The sequence below is a fragment of the Hippocampus bargibanti genome, linkage group LG08 (genome assembly GCF_051943395.1).
Source record: "Hippocampus bargibanti isolate YZ-2025 linkage group LG08, ASM5194339v1, whole genome shotgun sequence".
Classification (NCBI taxonomy): domain Eukaryota; kingdom Metazoa; phylum Chordata; class Actinopteri; order Syngnathiformes; family Syngnathidae; genus Hippocampus; species Hippocampus bargibanti.
Genome location: NC_142741.1, coordinates 13,549,483 through 13,572,646, shown reverse-complemented (window position 1 = coordinate 13,572,646; position 23,164 = coordinate 13,549,483). Strand labels below are relative to the sequence as shown.

The window sequence follows — 23,164 nt, the reverse complement described above, 5'->3', positions numbered from 1 at the left end:
TATCCGTTAGCAAACCCATCCTCACAGCATCGTACGAAGTTGCTTACCTGCTCGCAAAGCAGGGCAAGCCACACACCATTGGTGAAACCAGCTGCGTGCGTTAGAGAAGGCGAATCTGATACTCGGAACAGCGGCCGAAGGTAAATTATTCCAAATTCCTCATTCAAATGACACCGTCAGTGACAGAATAGAAGACATGAAGACAACTTGGCTGAAGTAGTCGCGGAACTGATTTTAAGCCCGGCAAAATGTAGTCTTCAACTCGACGAAACCACGGACGTTGCTGAATTAAGCCAATTTGCTGTTTTTGTGCGCTATGTGAAAGACGACATGATAAAAGAATTGTTTTTATTTTGTAAGCCTGTTACAACAACCACCAAGGCAGCAGATGTAAAGAACAATAATTGAAATTCAGCATAGCCAGGTTCAACAGCAACTCTTCAAACAAACAACGCTCTCAATGTTTTGGTGTCATCAAATGAAGTACAGTGAGACCTTGTAGGGATTTTTTGTTGTCGTCCTGGAACATTTTTAAAAAGTTATATAAATCAGAAGGTACCTACAGATTTAACTGCGTCGCTCAGAATCTACCAAGGAAGTATACCACCGCCTTTTGGTTTGCTTCACCACCTTCGTGCAAGCATTTATTTTGAAGATCAAGCAGAACATCAACAGATCTGGAGAGACAGTTTGAACTATCTGATCTGAGAAGTCTGTGCAAAAGCCCTTCTCCAGAGAGGTCCAATACTTCTCTGTCTGTCTAATCGAGTCTCTCGTTTTTATAGTGAACTTGTTGACAACAGTTAAGACTATGTGTGGTTGCGGTTTACAAATATCAGCTGTTGATAACTTCACCCTCACTGTTAAAGTCAAATTTCTGTTCACAAGGGGTGCTTCTTACTTTGCACTCAGCCATTCCAAAATTTCATAACATTCTCTCAATGTGTTTCTTTTGAGTTATCGTTATCTCTCCTTTACTTTGTTTAAAATCGACAACTAGGAAGTGTCTCAGTGAACCCAGTTGTTTCCAAGAAAGCCCTGGATTTTTTGATACCATTAGTTATAACATACCTCTGTGAGCAATCCTTTTTGACGATCTGGACATCCAATCGAAGAAAAGGAACAGACTTTGCTGGGACAATGACATGAGAGTGGCACTTGCCAAGGTGAAGCCACACATATCTGAACTGGTCTCTCAAAGGCAACGGCAGAAGTCACACTGATTTGCAGATATGTACTGTAGTTTGTAGTAAGTTTATGCATTGTGTTGGTTTTGTTCCTAAAACAAGGTGATGTTCATGCATGGCTCATTTTGTGTAGCAATAAAACATATATGTCTTGAATTTGACAACAACAAAAAAATCACTCAAGAGTGGTTCTGTGAATGTACATCTGAAACTGGTGGGGTTTGGTACCCCCATCAAGGTTATGAATCACTGCACGAGACCACCGGGCCGCCCCAATATAATTTTAAGATGCAAATTTGAAAACAAAAAATAAGAAAAAACGGCAGCCAGGTAGTTTACTTTTTAGCACACCGACATAACAGTGGAGAGGTCGTAATTTGAAATCCCGCTCCGGCCACCTTGTGGAGAGTTTGCATGTTCTGCTCGGGCTCGCGTGGGGTTTCTCCGGGTCTCCCCCCCCCCCCCCCCCCCCCCCCCCCCCCCCCCCCCCCCACCATTCCAAAAACATGCATGGCAGGCAAGTTATTGCACGCTCCAAATTATCCCTGGGTGTGAGTGTGAGGAAGAATGGTTGTACGTTTCTGTGTGCCCTGTCATTGGCCGGCGACCGATTCATGATGTCTGCTGCCTACCCGAAGACGGACGGCTGCAATAGACTCCAGCACCCACTGCGACCTTCTTCAGGATGAAGCGGTCCGGAAGATGAATGATTCTATGAATTGGAAAAACAACCCGTATTACCACATTGGATGAGTGCCTAACACGCACATCCCAATTCTGTCACTTTGCACGTTTGATACACTTGTGTTTCTGTGGCGTCACACGGAAGTGCGCCTTTCAACCCTTTGATGTCCTTTATGTCTTTCAAGGAATTCCCACACAGGCCAAGGGTATATAAGTAGCCAGCGTGGGACAGAGAGATTGAGCGAATCACGGGGAGACTCAACTCCGACTCAGACCCAGACAGACACACAGCTCGCAGAGACCTGCTCAGCATCGCACGGAGTTTCACAGCGCGATTTGCTCGACTCCACGCCACGATCAAGCTCTGCGCGTCACCTGCCTGGGAGATCTGACAACAAACCAATTTACAAATAAAGAGAACCATCAAACTCTTTATTTCCATCATCTTTTATGACATATTTAAGCATCACCATATTCTGTCTGCCCTTGTATTTTTCTTGTTTTAGATTCATATATATATTCTTTTCTGGATTTCATGATGTCTTGAGTAAATTGTCATGATATTGGATTGGATTGGATTGGATTTGCCTTTATTAGTCTCACAGTGGAGAAATTTACATTACATTTACATATGTTGTATTTGTCCTGATTACTGGAACACTGTTTTATCTAATTTGCTACTTTCGTATCTTCTGTGTTTTGAATTTATTTTTTAATCTGAAAAAAAAAGTCGACATTTTGTAATCTGAGCGGTTGAACACTCGATGCACTTCAACTCCGTGTACACAGGAATGGCGTTCCTGAAGTTTAGTCTATCTTTTTCTATGAGTTTAATGCGGGACTGGGCCGTCGTTTTTTTAACGTTCTAAGTACGTATATTCATTTAGGCTTTTGGACGTCACCTAATAGGGTTCTTGACATATTCAGGCAACTCTGAGGTTGCCCCTTAAACAAGGGTCCTGTCCTACCTACTGACACACGTGTATGTGTTCAACATGGCCGACTTACAGATGAAGCTTCTGCGTAAGAAAATACAGAAAATAAACGAAAAAAACAAAGACCGCAAGTTACTGAAGAAGCACGCATTAGACGAAGAGTCTGGTAAGTACTGATCGTCAAAATCTGCTGTATCAGTTCATTGCGATTACTGTTAGCTTCATGACCGTTGTTCACTTGCATCGGCATTTCTCATCGTCATTATAAATTACAACTAAACGCTTCGTTGTTTCCACGTTTACCACTGAACTATTATGAATACATGACCGTTATCAATCGTATGATATCAATATGTACTGATGTAATCGAGTTGTCTTGGTTATTGCTAGTTGTGTATGGATTTAACCCTTTACGGACGATTGTGCCAAATTCGATACACTAAATATAAATGCTTAGACGTAGATCGAGAAAATGAAAGGTCGGAGTTCAAGTGCCGATTGGAACTGGAGCTTTGCCTTTAATGAGCGTCACTGACATCTCCATGCACAACACAATGTGTGCTCCTCCATCTTCAAAGCTCCTATTTTTCGTAATGGGTGAAATATCACGTAAGTATATGTTGTAACTTTTATGAGCTATTCAGAAGAGGTTTACATTGATACTGAAATGCATAAACTAACGCTAACTTGTTTATTTACAGAGAAATATTAAAAATAAGGAGTGTCGCGGACTCTGAACATTCGGCGTGCTGACGCTATTTTCATGATGATATTGTTGATCCTGACCTGGTACCCGATGCGAATGATTCGATTGGATTGGATTTGCCTTTATTCGTCTCACATTGGAGAAATTTACATTTCACAGCAGCAAAGTAATGAAAGTAGAAAACAAAATACATGAGCTGCTGGAAAGGCAACCACTCTCGCGGCGCCGTCTTGTAGTCAAAACCAACAAAACACTAAGACAATATGACAACACAAAGACACAAAGTCATTCCTTCTTAAGCACTTTCTGTACCCTCTTTGTTACTTGAAGCAGTTCTTGATGAAAGAGGAGAGGATCAAAGTGTCGTTCCACCAGTGGACCAGGGACATCATGGTGGAACGTACACGTCGACTACAAGCTAAATGTTGAAAGCAAACACGCAGATGTAGCATCCATTGACGAAAAGAGATTGTCTCACATCTCCTGTCCCACATAAATATGCTTCAATTCCAAGCCGCAACAGTTCCACATATGCATCAGTGCTCTGCGCTAACGCTCCTTTCGTCTTATTGCGGGCTCCTCAAGCCATGCATCCATTTAGCTGCAGACTGTCCAACAGCTCCGACCTTTCCGCTGAACAAAGCGGAGCTGTGAAGATGCTGCCCATTACAGGCGCAAAAAAGCACAATGTATTGTTTTTCAGCATCTTTGACCATGACATTCATCAAGGAGGAGACTGTTGAGCGGTTGCGCCTTTTCACCAGCATGAATATGCCAGTACTGTTTTTGAATGGGAGGAATGTCGGTGCCATTCGACTGCCATTGCTGGACACCAAAGGGGCAATTGTGCTTTTTTTGTGCCTGTAATGGGTAGTATCTTCACAGCCCCGCTTTGTTCAGCGGAAAGGTCGGTGCTGTTGGACAGTCTGCGGCTGGATGGATGCATGGCTTGAGGAGCCCGCGATAAGAAGGAGCATCAGCGCAGAGCGCCGATGCGTATGTGGAACTATTGCGTCAAAGAACACGGCCTTTGAGTCTCTTTTCCCTCCGATACAGTATTCGTTTTGACAACATAGCTCATGTTCCATATGTTGCAAAGAACTGCAACAGGTGCAAGCATGGCACATGCTCGGTGAAAACTAATATTTACTGCAGAAAATGCAATGTAAATCTTTGTTTGAATCATCACAAGAACTGCTTTGCATTATTTCATTTTTATTAGCTAGTTGTCTGTATCTGTAAAGGAACCATGTATTTTTATGTGAATATTTTATGTAAATTATGTATGTATTTTATGTCAATATTTTTTGTATTTTAATAAAAACCTGTCATACGGATAAAGGGCTAGTCTTTGAAGTTGCATTTGACATATGTTCCAAAAAAGGCACCCACTCAATTGCGGTCTTTCATGACGATTGTTCCAAATTAGGCACATTCTCAAATTATCTATATTATTGGAAAATAATAAAAAATGAAGCTACTGGTATGTTATTATATCCATCAGTGACCATAAAAACTGAACAGATTTTTTTTCTATGTGAAAAATAATTCAGGCAGTAAATGGTGAACCGAGCAAATAAAAAGAGTAACTAGTATTCACTCTGTTGTAGATACAGCAATAATGTAGTTGAAATGAAGTATGTCAGCATTGTTTGAAGTTAACTTTTCGATTCAACGTTTCCCCCAGGAAAATCAGGAGTGGAGGAGAAACGCACTCAAGAAGCATGTAATGCTGAAATTAAACTCGCCGAGGAACAACAGAAGCAGGGCGATGAGCCAGTTGACGTTGCTACATCTTCCCGGGGAAACTCTGGAAAGCAAAAAAAAGAAAAAAGAAAGCCGCCCTTTATGGCTGAATCACCAGGTAACATAACTCGTCTGAGGAACAATTGGACCAAAGCGCACCATTTCTGTTTCTCTCAAATGAATGTTGTAATACTTAGCTGAGAAAAAGGTCAAAGGAGTGTGCCAAGTAAATGGGGAGAAAGTGGAGGAAACTGTCAGACCACAGGAGCAGGACGGGGATGTTGAGGATCTTCTTGAGCTACCATCTGGCTTGACAGGTTTATGTATTTCCACTGCTTTTTTTAAAATAATCTACTCTACTTCAGACGTGAGTCAGCATTTTCCAGCTAATTTGAAAGAAAATGTGGTGAAATTGCACTTTGTTGTTTATATTACATACTTACATTTTTGAAACTTGCAAATCCGGTAAGTATTCTCTCTCATAAGTAATTCTGTCAAACGGAAATAATTTCCTTAATATGGAAAAACAATCATATGTATTACTTTTTGGGCACAAAATCATCGCAAAGATGGATTCCCTACAACGGAAATTCAGATATCCGGAACACGGAATTACAGTCCATGCAAAATTGTGTAATTTTCATGCTCGATATATGGGAAAAAAGTTGTCCGTTCCGCCACATTTCTTGCCAGTGATGTTGTTTCGCAGAAGATGATGCGCAGTAGGACGGGATAGCCCCAGGCAATCCACATAGGCTTGCTTTCGAAACCGTGCGTTGTTTAATGTAGTGTAGCAGTTGTATTAGGTTGTTCTAGTCCAGGGGTGGCCAACCAGTCAGAGACTAAGAGCCACATTTTTTACTCTGTTACTGCAAAGAGCCACATCAAGATGGCGGCGCGTGAACACGCAGCGGCTCCTCTCTCTCTCCCGGCAAATTGGCGTTTTTGTGTTTATTATGTTTGTTAAAGTCATTATAAGTGCCTTGCACGCTGGGTCCGAGAGCACAGTCATTTCATCTGTGCTGTATGTCATGCATATGAGCATATTCGACAATAACGCTGACTTTGATAAACATGGGCACACATGAACACTCCATCGCCCCATCCCTCACGCACACAGACCTCTGTTCAGACAGATTTATTATAAGTCTCACCTTTTAAATACTCTTAAATTAATCTTATCCAGGGTATCGCTGGTGACTTGCCCGCTGGCTTTTAGCAGAGTGGAAAAATGTGTTAAATCTCCCTTTTGAATATGCGCCCTGAACAGCTTCAGTTTGTTGACAAACGCAAACACACTTTGCACCAAGTCAGGCAGAATTTTTGAGTTGCCCTGCAGGGTAAGTTCAGTTTGTCCAGGTGACACAATCCTTTGTCACACACCGTGCAAATATTGCCAACTGAGGCTTGTCTTGTATGCCACAACTTTCATCCAATGCGACACTAAAATATTCACATGCTTGAAGGTCAGAGTGCAGCTTTGATTCAATAGCGGTGTTAATATCTGAAATTCCGCGTTCAACAGTGTGGCGGGACAGTTGGAAATCTGCTACCATTTGTTTTAGTTTGTCGTTTTCAGGAGACAAGATTTCCACAGCGTCACTGAGGCATTTCTTAATAAACTCCCCTTCGTTGTATGGCTTTTTAGACTGTGCAATGTTCCAAGCCAGTTGGTATGATGCAAGAGTTACGGTCTCTGGTTGCTTTGTAAATTTTCGGATTTTTTTTTTTTTTTAAGTGACCAACTTGTGCTTGCGAAGTTCAGTCCCTTTGGGGAATTCTTGGTTGATGTTCGCGTGGAGTGAGCTGAAGTGGCGCTGAAGATTTGACGCTTTGAAATGCGCCAATGACGCCTGACATATAAGGCAGAATGGCTTGCCCTTACGCTCAACAAAAAAATATAAACTCTCCCACTCTGTTAAAAACGTCCTGTGTTCATCTTCATATTTTCGTTTTGCTGTGCATTTTTTCCCTGCCATTTTGAGAGCGAACTTGACGCAAATGAATTGTTTACGTCGTAAACAATTTGTGTCGAGTCTCTGATTGGTTGGCCACCCGTGGTTTACGACATAAATGATTGATTTTCATCACACGCACATGCGTGTTAACGTCACATGGTCAGCTTGATACCGTAATTTCACGACTATCAGGTGCACTTAAAAGTCTTCACGATTCTCAGGTGCCCTTAAAAGTCTTAAATTTTCTCCAAAATGTGCAGCGCGCGCTATGGTCACGAAATTACGGTACATAGAGGATGAATGGCAGCGCGAGCGCCAAACCTTTTTTACGCTTGTCATGTGGACGCCCCTTACGAGTCGGCCCCTTAAGAGCCGCATGAAATTAGCCAAAGAGCCGCATGCGGCTCGTGAGCCGCGGTTTGGCCAGGCCTGTTCTAGTCAGTAGCAAATTCTGTGTTCATGGCATCCAAACGCAAGAGAGTCGTTATGAGGGTAGAAGAGAGTGAAGTGCGTTAAACTGAAGGATATAAAATGATACAAATTAAAGGAATTACTCAGAGTACGATAAAAAAACAAAGAAAACATGCAACGGTACAACACGGGTGAGTTGATTGCAACACGCAAGTTACTGGTGTCTCGAAAGACAAACTATACGGAAGTAATGACATCATGATGATGCCGCCGACGACCCTCCTACTGACTTAAAGCCACCATCCCACAAAGAAACTATGGCGATGGTTTTAATACTAGTGTCACCAGATGTTACTGATCAGCGGGACAGTTACTTGGAACTGGCAACAACATTATACATTTTCCACCAAACATTATATACACTGAAGAACGCCCTTTTCATCATAGGTGCATCTCCATTGTAAGAGAGATAAACTAAAAAGAAAAATCCAGAAATCACAATGCATGATTTTTAATGATTTATTTATGTGAATAAGTATTTGAACACCTGAGAAAATGAATCTTAATATTTGGTACAGTAGCCTTGGTTTGCTATTACAGAGGTCAAACGTTTCCTGTAGTTTTTCACCAGGTTTGCACGTACTGCAGGAGGAATCTTGGCCCGCTCCTCCACACAGATCTTCTTTAGATCAGTCAAGTTTCTGGACTGTCGCTGAGAAACACAGAGTTTGAGCTGCCTCCAAAGATTTTCGATTGGGTTCAGGTCTGGAGACTGGCTGGGCCATTCTCGAACCTTAATATGCTTCTTATGGAGCCACTCCTTGGTTTTCCTGGCTGTATGATTCAGGTTCTTGTCGTGTTGGAACTCCCAGCCACGACCCATCTTTAGTGCTCTGACTGAGGGGAGGAGGTTGTCCCCCAAGATCTCACAATACCTCGTCCCCAGTCATCCTCTCTTTAATGCACTTGTCCTGTCCCATATGTAGAAAAACACCCTCAAAGCATGATGCTACCACCCCCCATGCTTCACAGTAGGGATGGTGTTCTTCGGATTGTACTCTTCATTCTTCTTCCTCCAAACAGTGGAATGATCTGGATGATACCTGGAGTGCAGGTGAACTTCTAATGGACAAACTAACAGGTCTTTCAGGGTCAGAATTCTAGATGATACACAGGTGTTCAAATACGTATTTGCAGCTGTATTACACAAATAAATTATTTAAAAAAAACATGCATTGTGATTTCTGGATTTTTCTTTTTTGTTTATCTCTCTCACAGTGGACATGCACCTTCGATGAAAATTTCAACCCCCTCAGTGGCAGAAATAGCAGGGTGTTCAAATACTTATTTTATTCACTGTATATGAATTAATAGGTTTACAGCACATGCATAACACCATACATTTATTTACACTTTCATACAGAACACACGTAAATTCCCACATTCTGTTAAGGAAAATGTTGGTACCGCAAACGCGATTCCTTATGAGAGAATATTTACTATACTAATTTTGATAACTTTGTAAAGGCGACTATTTCAGTGGGGGGTGCCTAGTTTTAGATCTGAATTCTGAGGCCGTCAAGTGTTGCCCTTTCAATGTTTCCATCATGAAATGGTTGTCAGTCAAGGCTTACATGAACCTTTGTGGTTGTCTTTGAAGTCACCTTTGGTACCTCTGATAAAGATTGCAAGTACATTTTTTATTGTGTCGTTAAATGCAGGGCTGCAACCGTCAAAATGTTTTAATACTATTTTTTTTCAATTAATCTGATTGAAGACTTAAATCCAATCCATTTAAAAACTGCACATATGGAATTGGTACAGCACAACAGTGCACAATCGGGTTGCTTCGTGAACATTCAAAAGCGCTTCTCATTTCACTTTATGGTAGAATGTGTCACCTGACCTCAGCATACTGAGTCAGTGCAATTTGGAAGCTCTTTTGCGGGGGGCTTAAAAATACTGTAGTCCAAAATTGATTTCTCTAAGGGGTTAATTAACACTGTAGTTGAAATTGACTGATGAAAAAGACTGATTAAAAAATGCTGCATTATAATTTCAATCATGTCATTCATTGCCAAAACGCATTGATTTTCTCCCTTTGTTATCGCCGACTATTATCCTTGCTGTCATTGCCTTTTTATCGAGCATCTTCATCTTTATTAAGATCATCGAATTGCTTGTTCGGTGGCCAGAAGGGGACACAGGGTCTTATTGTGCCGGTCCCAAGCCCGGAAAAATACAGAGGGTTGTGTCAGGAAGGGCATTCAATGTAAAAGCTTGGCCAAAACAAACATGTGAATCAAACCTCTGAAGATGGAGGACTGATTCGCTGTGGCGACTCCTGACGGGAAAAGCCGAAAGGAAAAGAAGTTATTGCATTCAAAATAGAGCTGTGATTCTAATGTTGGTCATTGTCTCAGGAGCATTTGAGGACACATCTTTTGCTTCTCTCGCGGAACTGGTGAGTGAAAGCACACTGAAAGGAGTTAAGGAGATGGGCTTTGAACACATGACTGAAATCCAACACAGAAGCATTCGCCCTCTACTGGAGGGAAGGTGGGTTCTGATTCTTGGTCATTCGTGTGTAACTGTTTTTTTCTATTGAATTGTTGTATGCTTATTCTGTGAAAATAAATTGCAGCTATCACAAACATCGACTTTGTTGATTGTATTTCTTTGTTTTGGTGGACAGAGATGTGCTGGCTGCTGCCAAGACAGGGAGTGGTAAAACCCTGGCCTTCCTAATCCCATCCATAGAGCTAATCTACAAACTTAAATTTATGCCCAGGAATGGTAATGACTTTTCACCTTATCCTTAAGTTTTATATTGCATATTGGATGGATGTTGATTTTTACACTGTTTTTACTTTTCGGGCTGTACGTCTGTTTTTATTATATTACCATTAATTGATTTTTTTTGTTTGTTTTCTCTTTCTCTCAGGGACTGGTGTAGTGATTCTTTCTCCAACACGAGAGTTGGCAATGCAGACGTATGGTGTGCTGAAAGAACTGATGACCCACCACGTGCACACATATGGCCTCATCATGGGAGGCAGCAACCGATCAGCGGAGGCTCAAAAATTGGCTAATGGTGTCAACATCATGGTGGCAACACCAGGCCGTCTGCTGGATCACCTTCAGGTGAGCTAGGATCTACCTTTTTGTAGAATGTCGAGTGCAACAAAGAGAAAATATCCTCCTGTGGTTGTGAGGAAAGACATTTAATCTGTGCTGTATGTTACACAGAGAGCACATTGGACAGTAAAGTGGACTTGAACTTGAAAGTACACGTTCACACTTAGTGAGTGTGAACACATGACAGCTCAGCAGTTCCCTATTGCCACTATACACTGTTAACGGTGCCCGGTTTTCCTCTCCTCAGACGCTGAATGGTCTTACGTGAATAACGAAATAAATGCTGTTACATACCTAAAAAATACTACCAACTTCTAGCCTTTATTTTATATATATATATATAACTGAAAAAAAAACTAAACACATTTATGTGGGGCGGGGAAAAATGAAATTAGCATGTCTTAATATGAATTAGTGACGAGCAACAACACAGCTGGCTTAGATCAGAGACGCATTTTTAAAAGGTTTCTTTGGAGGGAGGTGACATCTCATCTGGATTTAAAAAAACCATCAAACATACACTGCAAATGCCATGGTGATGAATCGCAATTCCATGTTGCCGCATTTCTATATACAGTGGGGCCTCGGTTTACGAACACCTTGCCTTACGAACTTTTTGGTTTACGAACGTTAAATTTATGAAAATTAAACCTTGGTTTAGCACTACTTTTCGCGATACACAACCCCCACCACGGCTGGCGGAGTAATCTTCGGTGGAAGAACACCAAAGCACACGACCGAACAGCTCCCCTGCCGGCCTACCTTTCCACACCCCCTTTCTATGAGTGCACATGTCGATTGTCTTCAACGATACTTTTGCTTTTATGGGGCCGAAAAAGACCCCACCACAGGCTCGTGTTCGGCCGAAGAAGACACAAAACAAAATTACAGTCGAGGAGACGGAGGAGATCATTGAGAAACATGAACGAGGTGTGCGTTTGTGGTGTCCCAGGTGCGCACCGCGGCTTTCATGTGAATCTCAGCCTGACACATTTCCCATGCTGTGTGTCACTTCCCTAAGAGTAACTTTCTACTACCATTCTACAAATAAAGAGCCGATATGCTAAGTCCACCATTGCTACACAAAGGCGTTATTTACTCGATGCTTTCACGTGACTAATGACACCGGACTTGTCACGTGCGAGTTGACAGCTGGGGCGGGGTCCCCGCTCCCGACCTCCGCCAGCTGCTGTCAATCCGCTGATCACTGATACTGGGACATTTCAACGAGTCGCTGTCACCTCACCAGTGACATGATTACGACGCCTCGCTGGACTTGCCAGCACAAGAGTTTGCTTCGCCCGAGGTGATTGTTAGCCGCGATCGCGTAAGTTTGTTGCTTTCCGGGATGGCAAATTTTTTCACCCCCGCGTGCCGTTCTTTTCAGCCTAGATTGATAGGCTGGACGGATCACCCCCGCCCGCCTTCTTTTGTCGCACGCGTCATTCCGGGCCCGTGGAATCATCGGACTCGCGCCTTTTGTTGTTTTCTATGAGTGCACATGTCGATTGTCTTCAACGATACTTTTGCTTTTATGGGGCCGAAAAAGACCCCACCACAGGCTCGTGTTCGGCCGAAGAAGACACAAAACAAAATTACAGTCGAGGAGACGGAGGAGATCATTGAGAAACATGAACGAGGTGTGCGTTTGTGGTGTCCCAGGTGCGCACCGCGGCTTTCATGTGAATCTCAGCCTGACACATTTCCCATGCTGTGTGTCACTTCCCTAAGAGTAACTTTCTACTACCATTCTACAAATAAAGAGCCGATATGCTAAGTCCACCATTGCTACACAAAGGCGTTATTTACTCGATGCTTTCACGTGACTAATGACACCGGACTTGTCACGTGCGAGTTGACAGCTGGGGCGGGGTCCCCGCTCCCGACCTCCGCCAGCTGCTGTCAATCCGCTGATCACTGATACTGGGACATTTCAACGAGTCGCTGTCACCTCACCAGTGACATGATTACGACGCCTCGCTGGACTTGCCAGCACAAGAGTTTGCTTCGCCCGAGGTGATTGTTAGCCGCGATCGCGTAAGTTTGTTGCTTTCCGGGATGGCAAATTTTTTCACCCCCGCGTGCCGTTCTTTTCAGCCTAGATTGATAGGCTGGACGGATCACCCCCGCCCGCCTTCTTTTGTCGCACGCGTCATTCCGGGCCCGTGGAATCATCGGACTCGCGCCTTTTGTTGTAATAAAATCTATGCCAGCACCTACCGCCTGCTGAGGGATCCAACGACTTTTATTAACATTCCGACGAGTCAGCTATCCCTGTCACGCTCGGAACGTGACAGTATCATTGTGTTCAGCTGATAGAAAAGGCTTGGCATAATGTTATCCTTCGATCCTTGAAAGCAGCATGGAAGAATTTGTGATGCGCAGGCTTTTATTGAAAAGTTCCATCCAGAAAAGACTGTGACTATGAGAATCAACATGATGAATGATAATGTGATGCCTCAGTTTTGTAAGACCTTGCAAGTGAGAAAGCAACAGGTGTCAATTAAGAGCCATCAACGACCATCACACATGTAAATAAAGTGACTTTATTATACTGTGCAGTGTATTTATTTCATTACAATACAAGAGAACATGTATTATACATAGAATAAGGTATGTTGTGTTTAGTTTTAAGGCTTATTTAGTTGAAAATTATATTTTATGGAGACCTGGGAACGCATTATTCTCATTTTAATGGTTTCCTATGGGAAATTAATTTTTGGTATACACACTTTTCACCTTACACACTCTGTCTGGGAACCAATTAAGTTCGTAAGCCAAGGCCCCACTGTAGCTTGTCCACGTTTTGAGGTTTTCAACTGTTTCTTGAGACTGAATTTATTGTTTCCTTGTTCATTGTTACCCTGGCCCTGTATCCCCAGAACACGCCTGGTTTCATGTTCAAGAACTTGCAGTGTTTGATCATTGATGAAGCTGATCGCATTTTGGAGGTGGGCTTTGAGGAGGAACTGAAGCAGATCATAAAGCTTCTCCCCAGTAAGCCGTTTTTTCTGTACAGATAACATGCAACTTACGACCAGGTTCCATTCTGACTAACCGGTCGTAAGTCAAAATGCTCGTAAGTCGAAATCCATTCGAGATGTTCAATAGAGACTCGGTGCTAAATGACGGGGGCCACCACCTCACCCCGAAGAAGAACAAACAGTCTCAAAGAGGCGGCGGCCGTGGGCCCGCTGTGGCGTTCTCATTGCGGCGAGCACACGTGCCAACGCCCAACCTGCCACGGCTCTAGTCCTGGCTGAGCCGCGGCCGGTGTTGGCGGACACTCCCCCTTCCGATGCCATGACGCGGCTGATTGCTGTGCCAGAGTGAGATGCTGGCTGGCCAAAATTGTCGTATGCGTTAAATAAAAAATAGGGTGTGGCGGTTGTGGTCGTAAGTCAGGCTGGTCGTAAGTCGGATGCTACCTGTATTTTTTATTATTGTTTTTTTAATTTGTTTGTTTACTTATGGGTGGGGTGGGGGCGTTTTCCGGAAAATGTTGTGACTTCTGTATATTTGTTATTCTTATTCATTTTTCAATGGGTCGTTCACAGTCCAAATCAAAGTAAATAAGTGTAAGTGTGTATTTTCTTCAGAGAAAAGACAGACCATGCTGTTTTCGGCGACCCAGACTCGAAAGGTGGAGGACTTGGCTCGTATTTCTCTAAAGAAAGAGCCTCTCTATGTTGGAGTAGATGACAATAAGGACACGGCCACTGTCGATGGTTTGGAGCAGGTATGTTGCTTGGCGTGACAGTTGTAGCTGGGCTCCCTCTTCATGAGTGTCTCATTGACCGCAGGGCTACGTAGTGTGCCCATCGGAGAAGCGCTTCTTGTTGCTCTTCACCTTCCTGAAGAAGAACCGCAAGAAGAAGCTCATGGTCTTCTTCTCCTCCTGCCTGTCTGTCAAATTCCACTATGAGCTGCTCAACTACATTGACCTCCCAGTTATGGCCATCCATGTAAGTCAGGACCTACTGCACATAACCTACCGCTCACACTTGGCATCATTTGCGGCCGATCTGTCGGTGTTACTTTCTCTACTGCTCAGGGCAAGCAGAAGCAGACCAAACGCACCACCACCTTCTTCCAGTTCTGCAACGCAGATTCAGGCATATTGCTCTGTACAGATGTAGCAGCTCGAGGACTGGACATCCCAGAGGTGGACTGGATCGTCCAATACGACCCCCCAGATGACCCCAAGGTCTCATGATGACTATGACATTATACTTGCTAGATTTCTTCTGTAATCTCACCCCATTGTAGTGTGCCTAATAATGTGCAGTTTTCTGTGTTTTATGTATCTAATGCTCTATAATTATTTTTTTACATTATGATTATCATACATTTAAGACAGCACCAATCTAATATACGTTTTAGGGTTACAAATGGCACACCGTGAACAAGTTTGCATCGCGTCATAAGAATGTCATGCTGCAAATCATATCATAATCTGCATTAATTGCCATTCCCAAATGTATTCGGGAATAGAAAATATGAAGTCGAGCGCCATTCCCGAATTTGTTCGGGCTCTGGTTTTTCTTGCGGGGGGTGCTGATAAAGCGCTGCTCAGACCTCTGGCATTGTTTTTTCCCTTCCACGAGGGGAGAGCATTTCCCTTTTTTTACATGTTAGTGCTTTCTTACAGCTTCAGCTGTTGTTAAAGCGCTACATAAACCAATATGTATGTATCATTGTATCATATTTTGGACAGTCGAGCTCATATAACTCCAGACCCATATAATTTAGGGATTAACTCTTTTTTTCTGACAAAAGGAGTTCGTCTAATTTTGCTGCCATGAATGTTTATGTAGTCCTAAAACCCAATATTCTGTGGTTCCTGAAATTTGAGTGAAACTGACAAAAACCCTGGCACTGGATTGGACACATTTTTGCATGTCTGGCAGTCAATGAGTTAAGTATTTTTCATACCACTGTCTGATGTTATTCTGACCATGTAATTGTAGTAGTGATGAATTTGTCACATCCCAGCTTGAGTCCAAGTTGGGTTTATGTCTCACCTCTAGGAGCGGAAATTTGGCCCCCCTTTGATGATTGAATGAAATTGTGGAAAATGACACCAAAAATAAATATAGGTTCATCCCGCCAATCAAACAATGCCTTACTTAATGGACTATTCTTTCCCATGATTTCAGTGCAATGCACATATAAAGTACCGTATTTTCCAGACTGAGGCGCACCCAAAAGCCTTCATTTTCTTCAAAAGATGACACTGCCTGATAAGCCGGTGAACCTTACATGTGAAGTAATATTGAGCCGCAACAGGTCTCACAACTACGGTCAGCAGCCACCAACTCAATTTCCCCCCTGGAAGAAGTGTGGTGCGTAACCACAGCCTCTACTACACTGCCTTATAATGTCGTGTGCCTTATATTTGGAAAACATTTATATATAATATTCCGAAAACAATTTTCATTCATTGAAGGTGCGCCTTATAGTCCGGTTGCCTTATGTATGGCAAAGATTTGAAAATAAACAATCCATTGGGGCGGGTGTGCATTATACCCCGGTGCGCCTTATACACTGGAAAATATGGTAAGCCTTTTCGTGATTAAACTCATGCATGTTAACCATTTCAACTCAACAAACATGCATGGTGGTTCTGTGTAGAGAAGCTACAGAAGTTTCAAAATGTTCCCCTTTCGAACCCTCCCCCCCATGCTTCTACAAATTTATGGTAACTTCCCGCCGACAGGAATATATCCACAGAGTGGGCAGAACAGCTCGAGGCGTCAATGGCAGAGGGCATGCTCTCCTGATCCTGAGACCGGAGGAGCTTGGATTTCTGCGCTTCCTCAAGCAAGCCAAGGCACATGTTCCCAACTGCCCGATAGCCTCCTTGCTTGTGACACTTTGACAGTTGACTAAAAACAATTTTGCTGCGTTCTCCAGATCCCCCTGAGTGAGTTTGAATTTTCCTGGTGTAAAATCTCCGATATCCAGTCCCAGGTAAGAAATCTAGTGCCTCGAGTACCTGAGATGTCATGTTCTGTTGTCATTTGAAATTGTCTTTCTTAGTTGGAGAAACTGATTGAGAAGAATTACTATCTTCACAAGTCAGCCCAAGAAGCCTACAAGTCTTATGTGCGGGCTTATGACTCTCACTCACTCAAGCAGATCTACAGCGTCAACACGCTTAACCTCCTTATGGTGGCTTTGTCGTTCGGATTCAAAGTCCCACCATACGTTGATCTCAGTATCCTTTTTCCGTCATATCACGTGGTTCAAATGTCATGTATTTTGAATTCTGTCCTAGTCTTGAACCGCATCCACATTTGTAAGCCAAATTTGATGACATTTTGATTGAGCAGAGCAATGTGAAATGGTTCAACCAACTTTTTTCCTTCACTCAGCTCTTCCTCAGACGTCCACGGTAGTAAAGGCACGAAGCTCCAAAAGCGAGGTGGTGGTGGTGGTTCTGGGTACCAGAAATCCAAGAACGCGCACAAGGTCAAAATCTTCAAGCATGTCAACAAAGGTTTTCATGACAAAAGGCAGTTCTCTCGTTAATCAGGCTGAGTTGTACTTCGGTTAGGAACAAATGCACCATTGCATGTGCAACAAAGAGAGAGTTCCCTCCTGTGGTTGAGAGGAAAGACATTTAATCTGTGCTGTATATTAAACAGAGAGCACATCGGACAGTAAAGTGGACTTGAACTCGAAAGTATATGTTCACACTTAGTGAGTGTGAACACATGACAGCTCAGCAGTTTCCGCAAAGAAACTATGGTGATGTTTTTAAAACCAGTGTCACCAGATGTTACTGAACAGCGGGACAGTTACTTGGAACTGGCAACAAAGCTTTACGACAACCAAGCAAACATCTTGATTAAGAAAAAACCCAAGCAAGAAAATGATCAAAATATGACTCTTATTTTACAAAGAACTAAACTGCTTTCATATTGCATTGTATTTTTTTTCAACATGTTTATGCACATGACATATTGAAGATTCACCATATTCTGTCTGCCCTTGTATTTTTCTTCTTTTAGATTCATATATATTCTTTTCTGGATATCATGATGTTATCTTGAGTAAATTGTCATATGTTGTATTTGTCCTGATTACTGAAATACGGTTTTATCTAATTTGCTACTTTTGTATCTTCTGCCTTTTGAATTTATTTTTTAATCTGAAAAAAGTTCGACAGCTTGTAACATGCGCGGTTGAACACTCGATGCACTTCAACTCCATCTACACACGAATGGTGTTCCTGGAGTTTAGTGCGGTATATTGGGCCGTCGTTTTTTTTAAACGGTTTTCGTATTTTCTTGACAGATTCAGGCACCTCTGAGGTTGCGCCTTGAACAAGTGTCCTGTCCTACCTACTGACACACGTGTATGTGTTCAACATGGCCGACTTACAGATGAAGCTTCTGCGTCAGAAAATACAGATAAGAAAAGAAAAAAACTGAAGAAGCACGCATTAGACGCTGAGTCTGTTCAGTACTGATCGTCGAAATCTGATGTCTCAGTTCATGGCGATTACTGTTAGCTTCATTACCGTTGTTCGCTTGTATCAGCATGATTTCTCATCGTCATAAGTTACAACTAAATGCCTCGTTGTTTCCACGTTTACCACTGAACTATTATGAATACCTGCCCGTTATCAATCGTATGATATCAATATGTACTGATGTAAACGAGATGTTTAGGATATTGCTAGTTGTGTGTGGATTTAACCCTTTACGGACGATTGTGCCAAATTCGGTACACTAAAGATAAATGCTTATAGATCGAGAAAATGAAAGGTAGCAGTTCAAGTGCCGATTGGAACTGATGCAGCACAAGTTACATGTCCCTTTAAAACAGGTTATGTGCAGCTTTGCCTTAAGAGCGTCAGTGACATCATCTCCTTGCGCAACACAACGTGAGCTTAAAGAGTTTGATGGTTCTCTTTATTTGTAAGTAGGTTCGTTGTCAGATCTCCCAGGCAGGTGACGCGCAGAGATTGATCGCGGCGTGGAGTCGAGAAGGTTGTGCCGTGATATCTGTCCGCCGCCCGGCGCGAGCCGGGCGCCTGAGCGGGTCTGTGAGTCCGAGATGATTCTGCCCCGTGGTTCGCCCCATCTCTCTGTCCCGCGACAGCTTCTTTTATACAATTTGCAAGCGTGTGCTATGCGTCAGGGTGATACGCACATCAAGGAGATCAAGGAATTGAAAGACATGAAAGTGTTGAAAGGCGCACTTCAAAATCATACACTCGTGTGACGCAACAGGGCTCCCCTCCTGGATCCAAAGTCGGTGAAAACGATGAAGGAAAAAGAAATAAAAACAAAAGTCATTCTGCGACATGGTGAGGCCAGGCAAGATGACGGTCACCGGGCATGGCAGGCGTCGGTGGGGTGGTTGCCGAGGAAGTTTCATGGTGCCTGAAGTCGTTGTACGGGAGCACGGCAAAGAGTGCTCTACGACTGCCAGTTTGAGTCGATCGATGGAAACTTTCCTCGCGGCCGTCGAGTCGATGCCGGAAGGTCTTCTCACCGTGAGTTGTTCGGCTGGGATCGGTCAAGTCGGAGAATCGATGAGGGATTGTGAGGACGAAGATGCGTGGGGTTGGCCATGCTGCCGGGCACGGACAGGCGGGTCATCGGCGACGGTGGCGTTGATCGCGCTGCCATGGCGCTCTGCAGGACGCTGAGGAAGAACGCTGACGTCGGCGGCCGTGTCGGCCATGAAGCGTCTTCCCGAAGTCCGATCGTGGACATAAGCGATGTCCGATCGTGGACATATATGATGTCCGATCGTGGACATAAGCGATGTCCGACAATGTGCGATCGTGGACATATACGATGCAGCTAGTTGCAGAGTCGCCAGGCGAATTGGACGATGTCGGCCATCAGGGTGCGGCAGGTTTCACGGTGGGGTCGGGGCGCCCACGGGTGGTGGCGGCCCATCGGGAGCTCGGCTTGAGGGGTCTTGCTGTGAAGATGCCGGGTTCACGGGCGGCTGGGAAATCTGGATCTTTCCATTTGGAGAGTTGATTGGGCTGAGGAGGAGGGAAAAAATCCTCCTGGCTGGCTCGCCAATAAAGAGTTTAATGTTTCTCTTTGTAAGTAGGTTCGTTGTCAGATCTCCCAGGCAGGTGACGCGCAGAGATTGATCGCGGCGTGGAGTCGAGAAGGTTGTGCCGTGATATCTGTCCGACGCCCGGCGCGAGCCGGGCGCCTGAGCGGGTCTGTGAGTCCGAGATGATTCTGCCCCGTGGTTCGCCCCATCTCTCTGTCCCGCGACAGCTTCTTTTATACAATTTGCAAGCGTGTGCTATGCGTCAGGGTGATACGCACATCAAGGAGATCAAGGAATTGAAAGACATGAAAGTGTTGAAAGGCGCACTTCAAAATCATACACTCGTGTGACGCAACAGTGAGCTCCTCCATCTTCAAAGCTTCATTATTTTTGTCATGGATGAAATATCACGTAAGTATATATGTTGTAACTATTTTATGAGCTATTCAGAAGAGGTTTACCTTGATACTGAAATGGATAAACTAACGCCAACTTGTTTATTTACCGAGAAATATTAAAAATCAGGAGTGCCCCGAATTCGGATTATTCGGCGTGCTAACGCTAATTTCATGATGACATTGTTTATCCTGACTAGGCTACCCGATGTGAATAATTGTAAGTGCATGGTGCGTTTTCCACTAATAACTGTACCGCATAGCTTTGCATTATCAATATGATTATTGGAACGGAGGTCCATATGTTTTTTTCTAAAATACCCATGTAATGTATATCTTTCCAGATCCCGATGAGAATGAAATAGATGTCCATGTTGGCAAGACATTTTGGCATCTGACACAGTTGTGACTGTTGCATTGATGAACTTCTATCACCATTCAAATATTTTCAAAGGATTTTCAATGAAAAAATTATGGATATTATTGTTGAACAGTCAAACCTCGATGCAATGCAAAATAAATGCTGTGAAATGTAAATTTCTCCACTGCGAGACTAATAAAGGCAAATCCAATCCAGTGACATCAATAAGGCCATGTGTCTCGACAAAGAAGAGCTTGAGAAGTGGCTGGGATTTATATTTTATTTCTCAATCTCAAAATTACCACAATCGGATGCATTGGGCTTGAAATCTATCGCCACTAACTGATTATGCTGCAGAATGTATGTCAAGGGATCGCTTCGAAATTATAAAAAGTAATTTGCAGACAGGGCGGCTCGGCTGCACAAAACAGGCTTAGATGGAGGACATTGATTCGCTGTGGCGACCCTTGAAGGGAAAAGCTGAAAGGAAAAGAAGATATATTTGATTATTATATCCTGCTTCGATTGAAAGTCCAGTTTAGAAAAGTCTTTCAATTTAGATATGTAATCCACCATTCTGAAAATAAGTCCAACTAACACGAAAAAATGACTGGATGGTTGCACTTAACTTGCTAACTGTTTACTGTAGCTTGCTGTCACTAATTCTATTATTCTGCAGCCGAGGAGTCTCAAGAAGAATCTAATCACCAGCGCCCCCTGTCATGAGGCAGGAGAACTGTGTGCCTCACCTATGCACACAGTTTTGAATAAAATTAAATAAACACTGTCGTACAGTGTTTATAATCAGAATCAGAATCATCTTTATTGCCAAGTATGTAGAACACACAAGGAATTTGTTTCCGGTAGAACACGCTGCACTAGTATCGTTGTCAAAAAAACTGCTAAGTGGCACTATACAGTTCCATTTTGGCTACTGTTGTTGATAATGTACAGTGACTCTACATTATATACACCAGCTAAACTTTAGAAATTTAGTTCATATACTAAAAGCTTTTGAACATTTTAATAGCGATATGCAGATGGACAGCAATGCGGTCTCACTGCAGAGCAAGCCAGCAGTCAGCATAGTGATTGCGCAATCCATGGTGAGGCTCAGCCGGGTGCTGCCTCGCCCCTCGTGTCTACTTAGTATTTGAACGGTAAATGTGAAAATTCAGCGATTTTTGGGAAAAAAATCCAAAAATGGTGAAGTTAAATGGAAAAGAACGTTAAAGTACAAATCACTCAATAAATATAACTTTAATTTATTTTATCATTTGATATTTCCATGATGACAGGTGAGGCATAGCCTCACCTGCCTCCCCTGACTGCACGTCACTGAGTTGGTTGATAGTTGTCCTGCAATGGAGGCACCGATTGCCTGCTGTGTTGGGGTGCATTGCTTTTGGCATAACTAACAGTGCATGCCTTCCTTAATATGCCTGAGTCACTGCTAACTGCTTTCAAAGCCACTGCATGGTGTGCTTTTAAGATACAGTGCTACCTCGGCTTACGAACGCTTTAGCTCACAAACCTTTCGCCTTATGAATGTTAAATTCGCGAGAATATAATCTTGGCATACAAACTATTTTTCGGGAAACACACGGAGCGCCACAGTGATTGATTTGTCGTTCACGAACGAGCCGGTTCTTGTCACTCCAAACAAGGTGCTGGAAATGGCAGCTGGCTTTTTATAATAATAATAATACATTTCATTTCAAGCGCCTTTCAAAACACCCAAGGACACTTTACAATAAAAACAATAACAAAGCACATAACAATAAAACCATAAGTAAAATGATACATAATAAAATAGCAGAATGAATTAGACATTGAAAGCAATTTTAAACAAATGGGTTTTGAGGTGGGACTTGAAAATAGGGAGGGAGTTAATATTACGGATGTTGGGTGGAAGAGAATTCCAGCGTTTGGGAGCAGAGCGGCTGAAAGCTCTGCATCCCATCGTGGTGAGACGGGCAGATGGCACATAGAGGTGAAGGGAGGATGAGGATCTGAGGGACCGAGATGGAACAGAGATTTGAAGCAGGTCAGAAAGATAGGGAGGAGCAAGGTTATGGATGGCTTTGAATGTAAATAGAAGTATTTTGAATTCGATACGATGTTTAACAGGTAGCCAGTGAAGTAGCTGGAAGACAGGGGTGATGTGATAAAAGGAGGGTGTTCTAGTGATGATCCGGGTTGAAGAGTTTTGGACGAGTTGGAGTTTATGGAGAAATTTCTGATTGATACCGAAGAGAAGCGAGTTACAATAATCGATGCGGGAGGTGACGAGACTGGATAAGGATAGCAGCGGAGTGAGGGGTGAGCGAGGGACGGAGACGGTTAATATTACGGAGGTGGAAATAAGCAGACCGAGTTATGTTATTTATATGGGAGTGAAAAGATAGTGAGCTATCGAGGATGACACCCAGGCTCTTGACCTGAGGGGAGGGGGACACGGTTGAACTGTCAATGGTGAGAGAGAAACTGTTAGTTTTGTGGAGGGTGGATTTAGTACTGACAAGGAGAAGTTCGGTTTTTTCACTGTTAAGCTTGAGAAAGTTATGGGAAAGCCAGGATTTAATTTCTGAGAGGCAAAGTGAGAGGGAT

At 43.2% G+C, this 23,164-nt stretch overlaps 1 protein-coding gene across 3 annotated transcripts; it reads left to right on the top strand.

The window, feature by feature from the left end:
• Positions 1–2,623: 2,623 nt before the first annotated feature.
• LOC148894587 (ATP-dependent RNA helicase DDX18-like) lies at positions 2,624–21,718 on the top strand. Of its 3 annotated transcripts, XM_089002730.1 has the most exons (15): positions 2,624–2,972; positions 5,200–5,376; positions 5,456–5,575; positions 10,051–10,186; positions 10,323–10,423; positions 10,572–10,771; positions 13,648–13,762; positions 14,365–14,504; positions 14,569–14,730; positions 14,820–14,972; positions 16,485–16,598; positions 16,682–16,738; positions 16,808–16,985; positions 17,154–17,239; positions 20,538–21,718. In XM_089002730.1, the coding sequence occupies exons 1-15, from the start codon at positions 2,867–2,869 to the stop codon at positions 20,556–20,558; spliced, it is 1,866 nt and encodes a 621-aa protein (XP_088858856.1). In that variant the 5' UTR covers positions 2,624–2,866; the 3' UTR covers positions 20,559–21,718. The 3 variants fall into 3 exon arrangements, with proteins under 3 accessions (XP_088858856.1, XP_088858855.1, XP_088858857.1); XM_089002729.1 differs by lacking the exon at positions 20,538–21,718 and having other exon boundaries at positions 2,627–2,972; positions 17,154–17,746; XM_089002731.1 differs by lacking the exons at positions 5,456–5,575; positions 20,538–21,718 and having other exon boundaries at positions 2,631–2,972; positions 17,154–17,746.
• Positions 21,719–23,164: the final 1,446 nt, after the last annotated feature.

Coding starts and splice junctions, on each gene's coding strand:
- LOC148894587 (XM_089002729.1), top strand. CDS start 2,867: ATGGCCGACTTACAGATGAAGCTTCTGCGTAAGAAAATACAGAAAATA. Junction 5,576..10,050: donor GCTACCATCTGGCTTGACAG/GTTTATGTATTT, acceptor TCATTGTCTCAG/GAGCATTTGAGGACACATCT. Junction 14,505..14,568: donor CTGTCGATGGTTTGGAGCAG/GTATGTTGCTTG, acceptor CATTGACCGCAG/GGCTACGTAGTGTGCCCATC.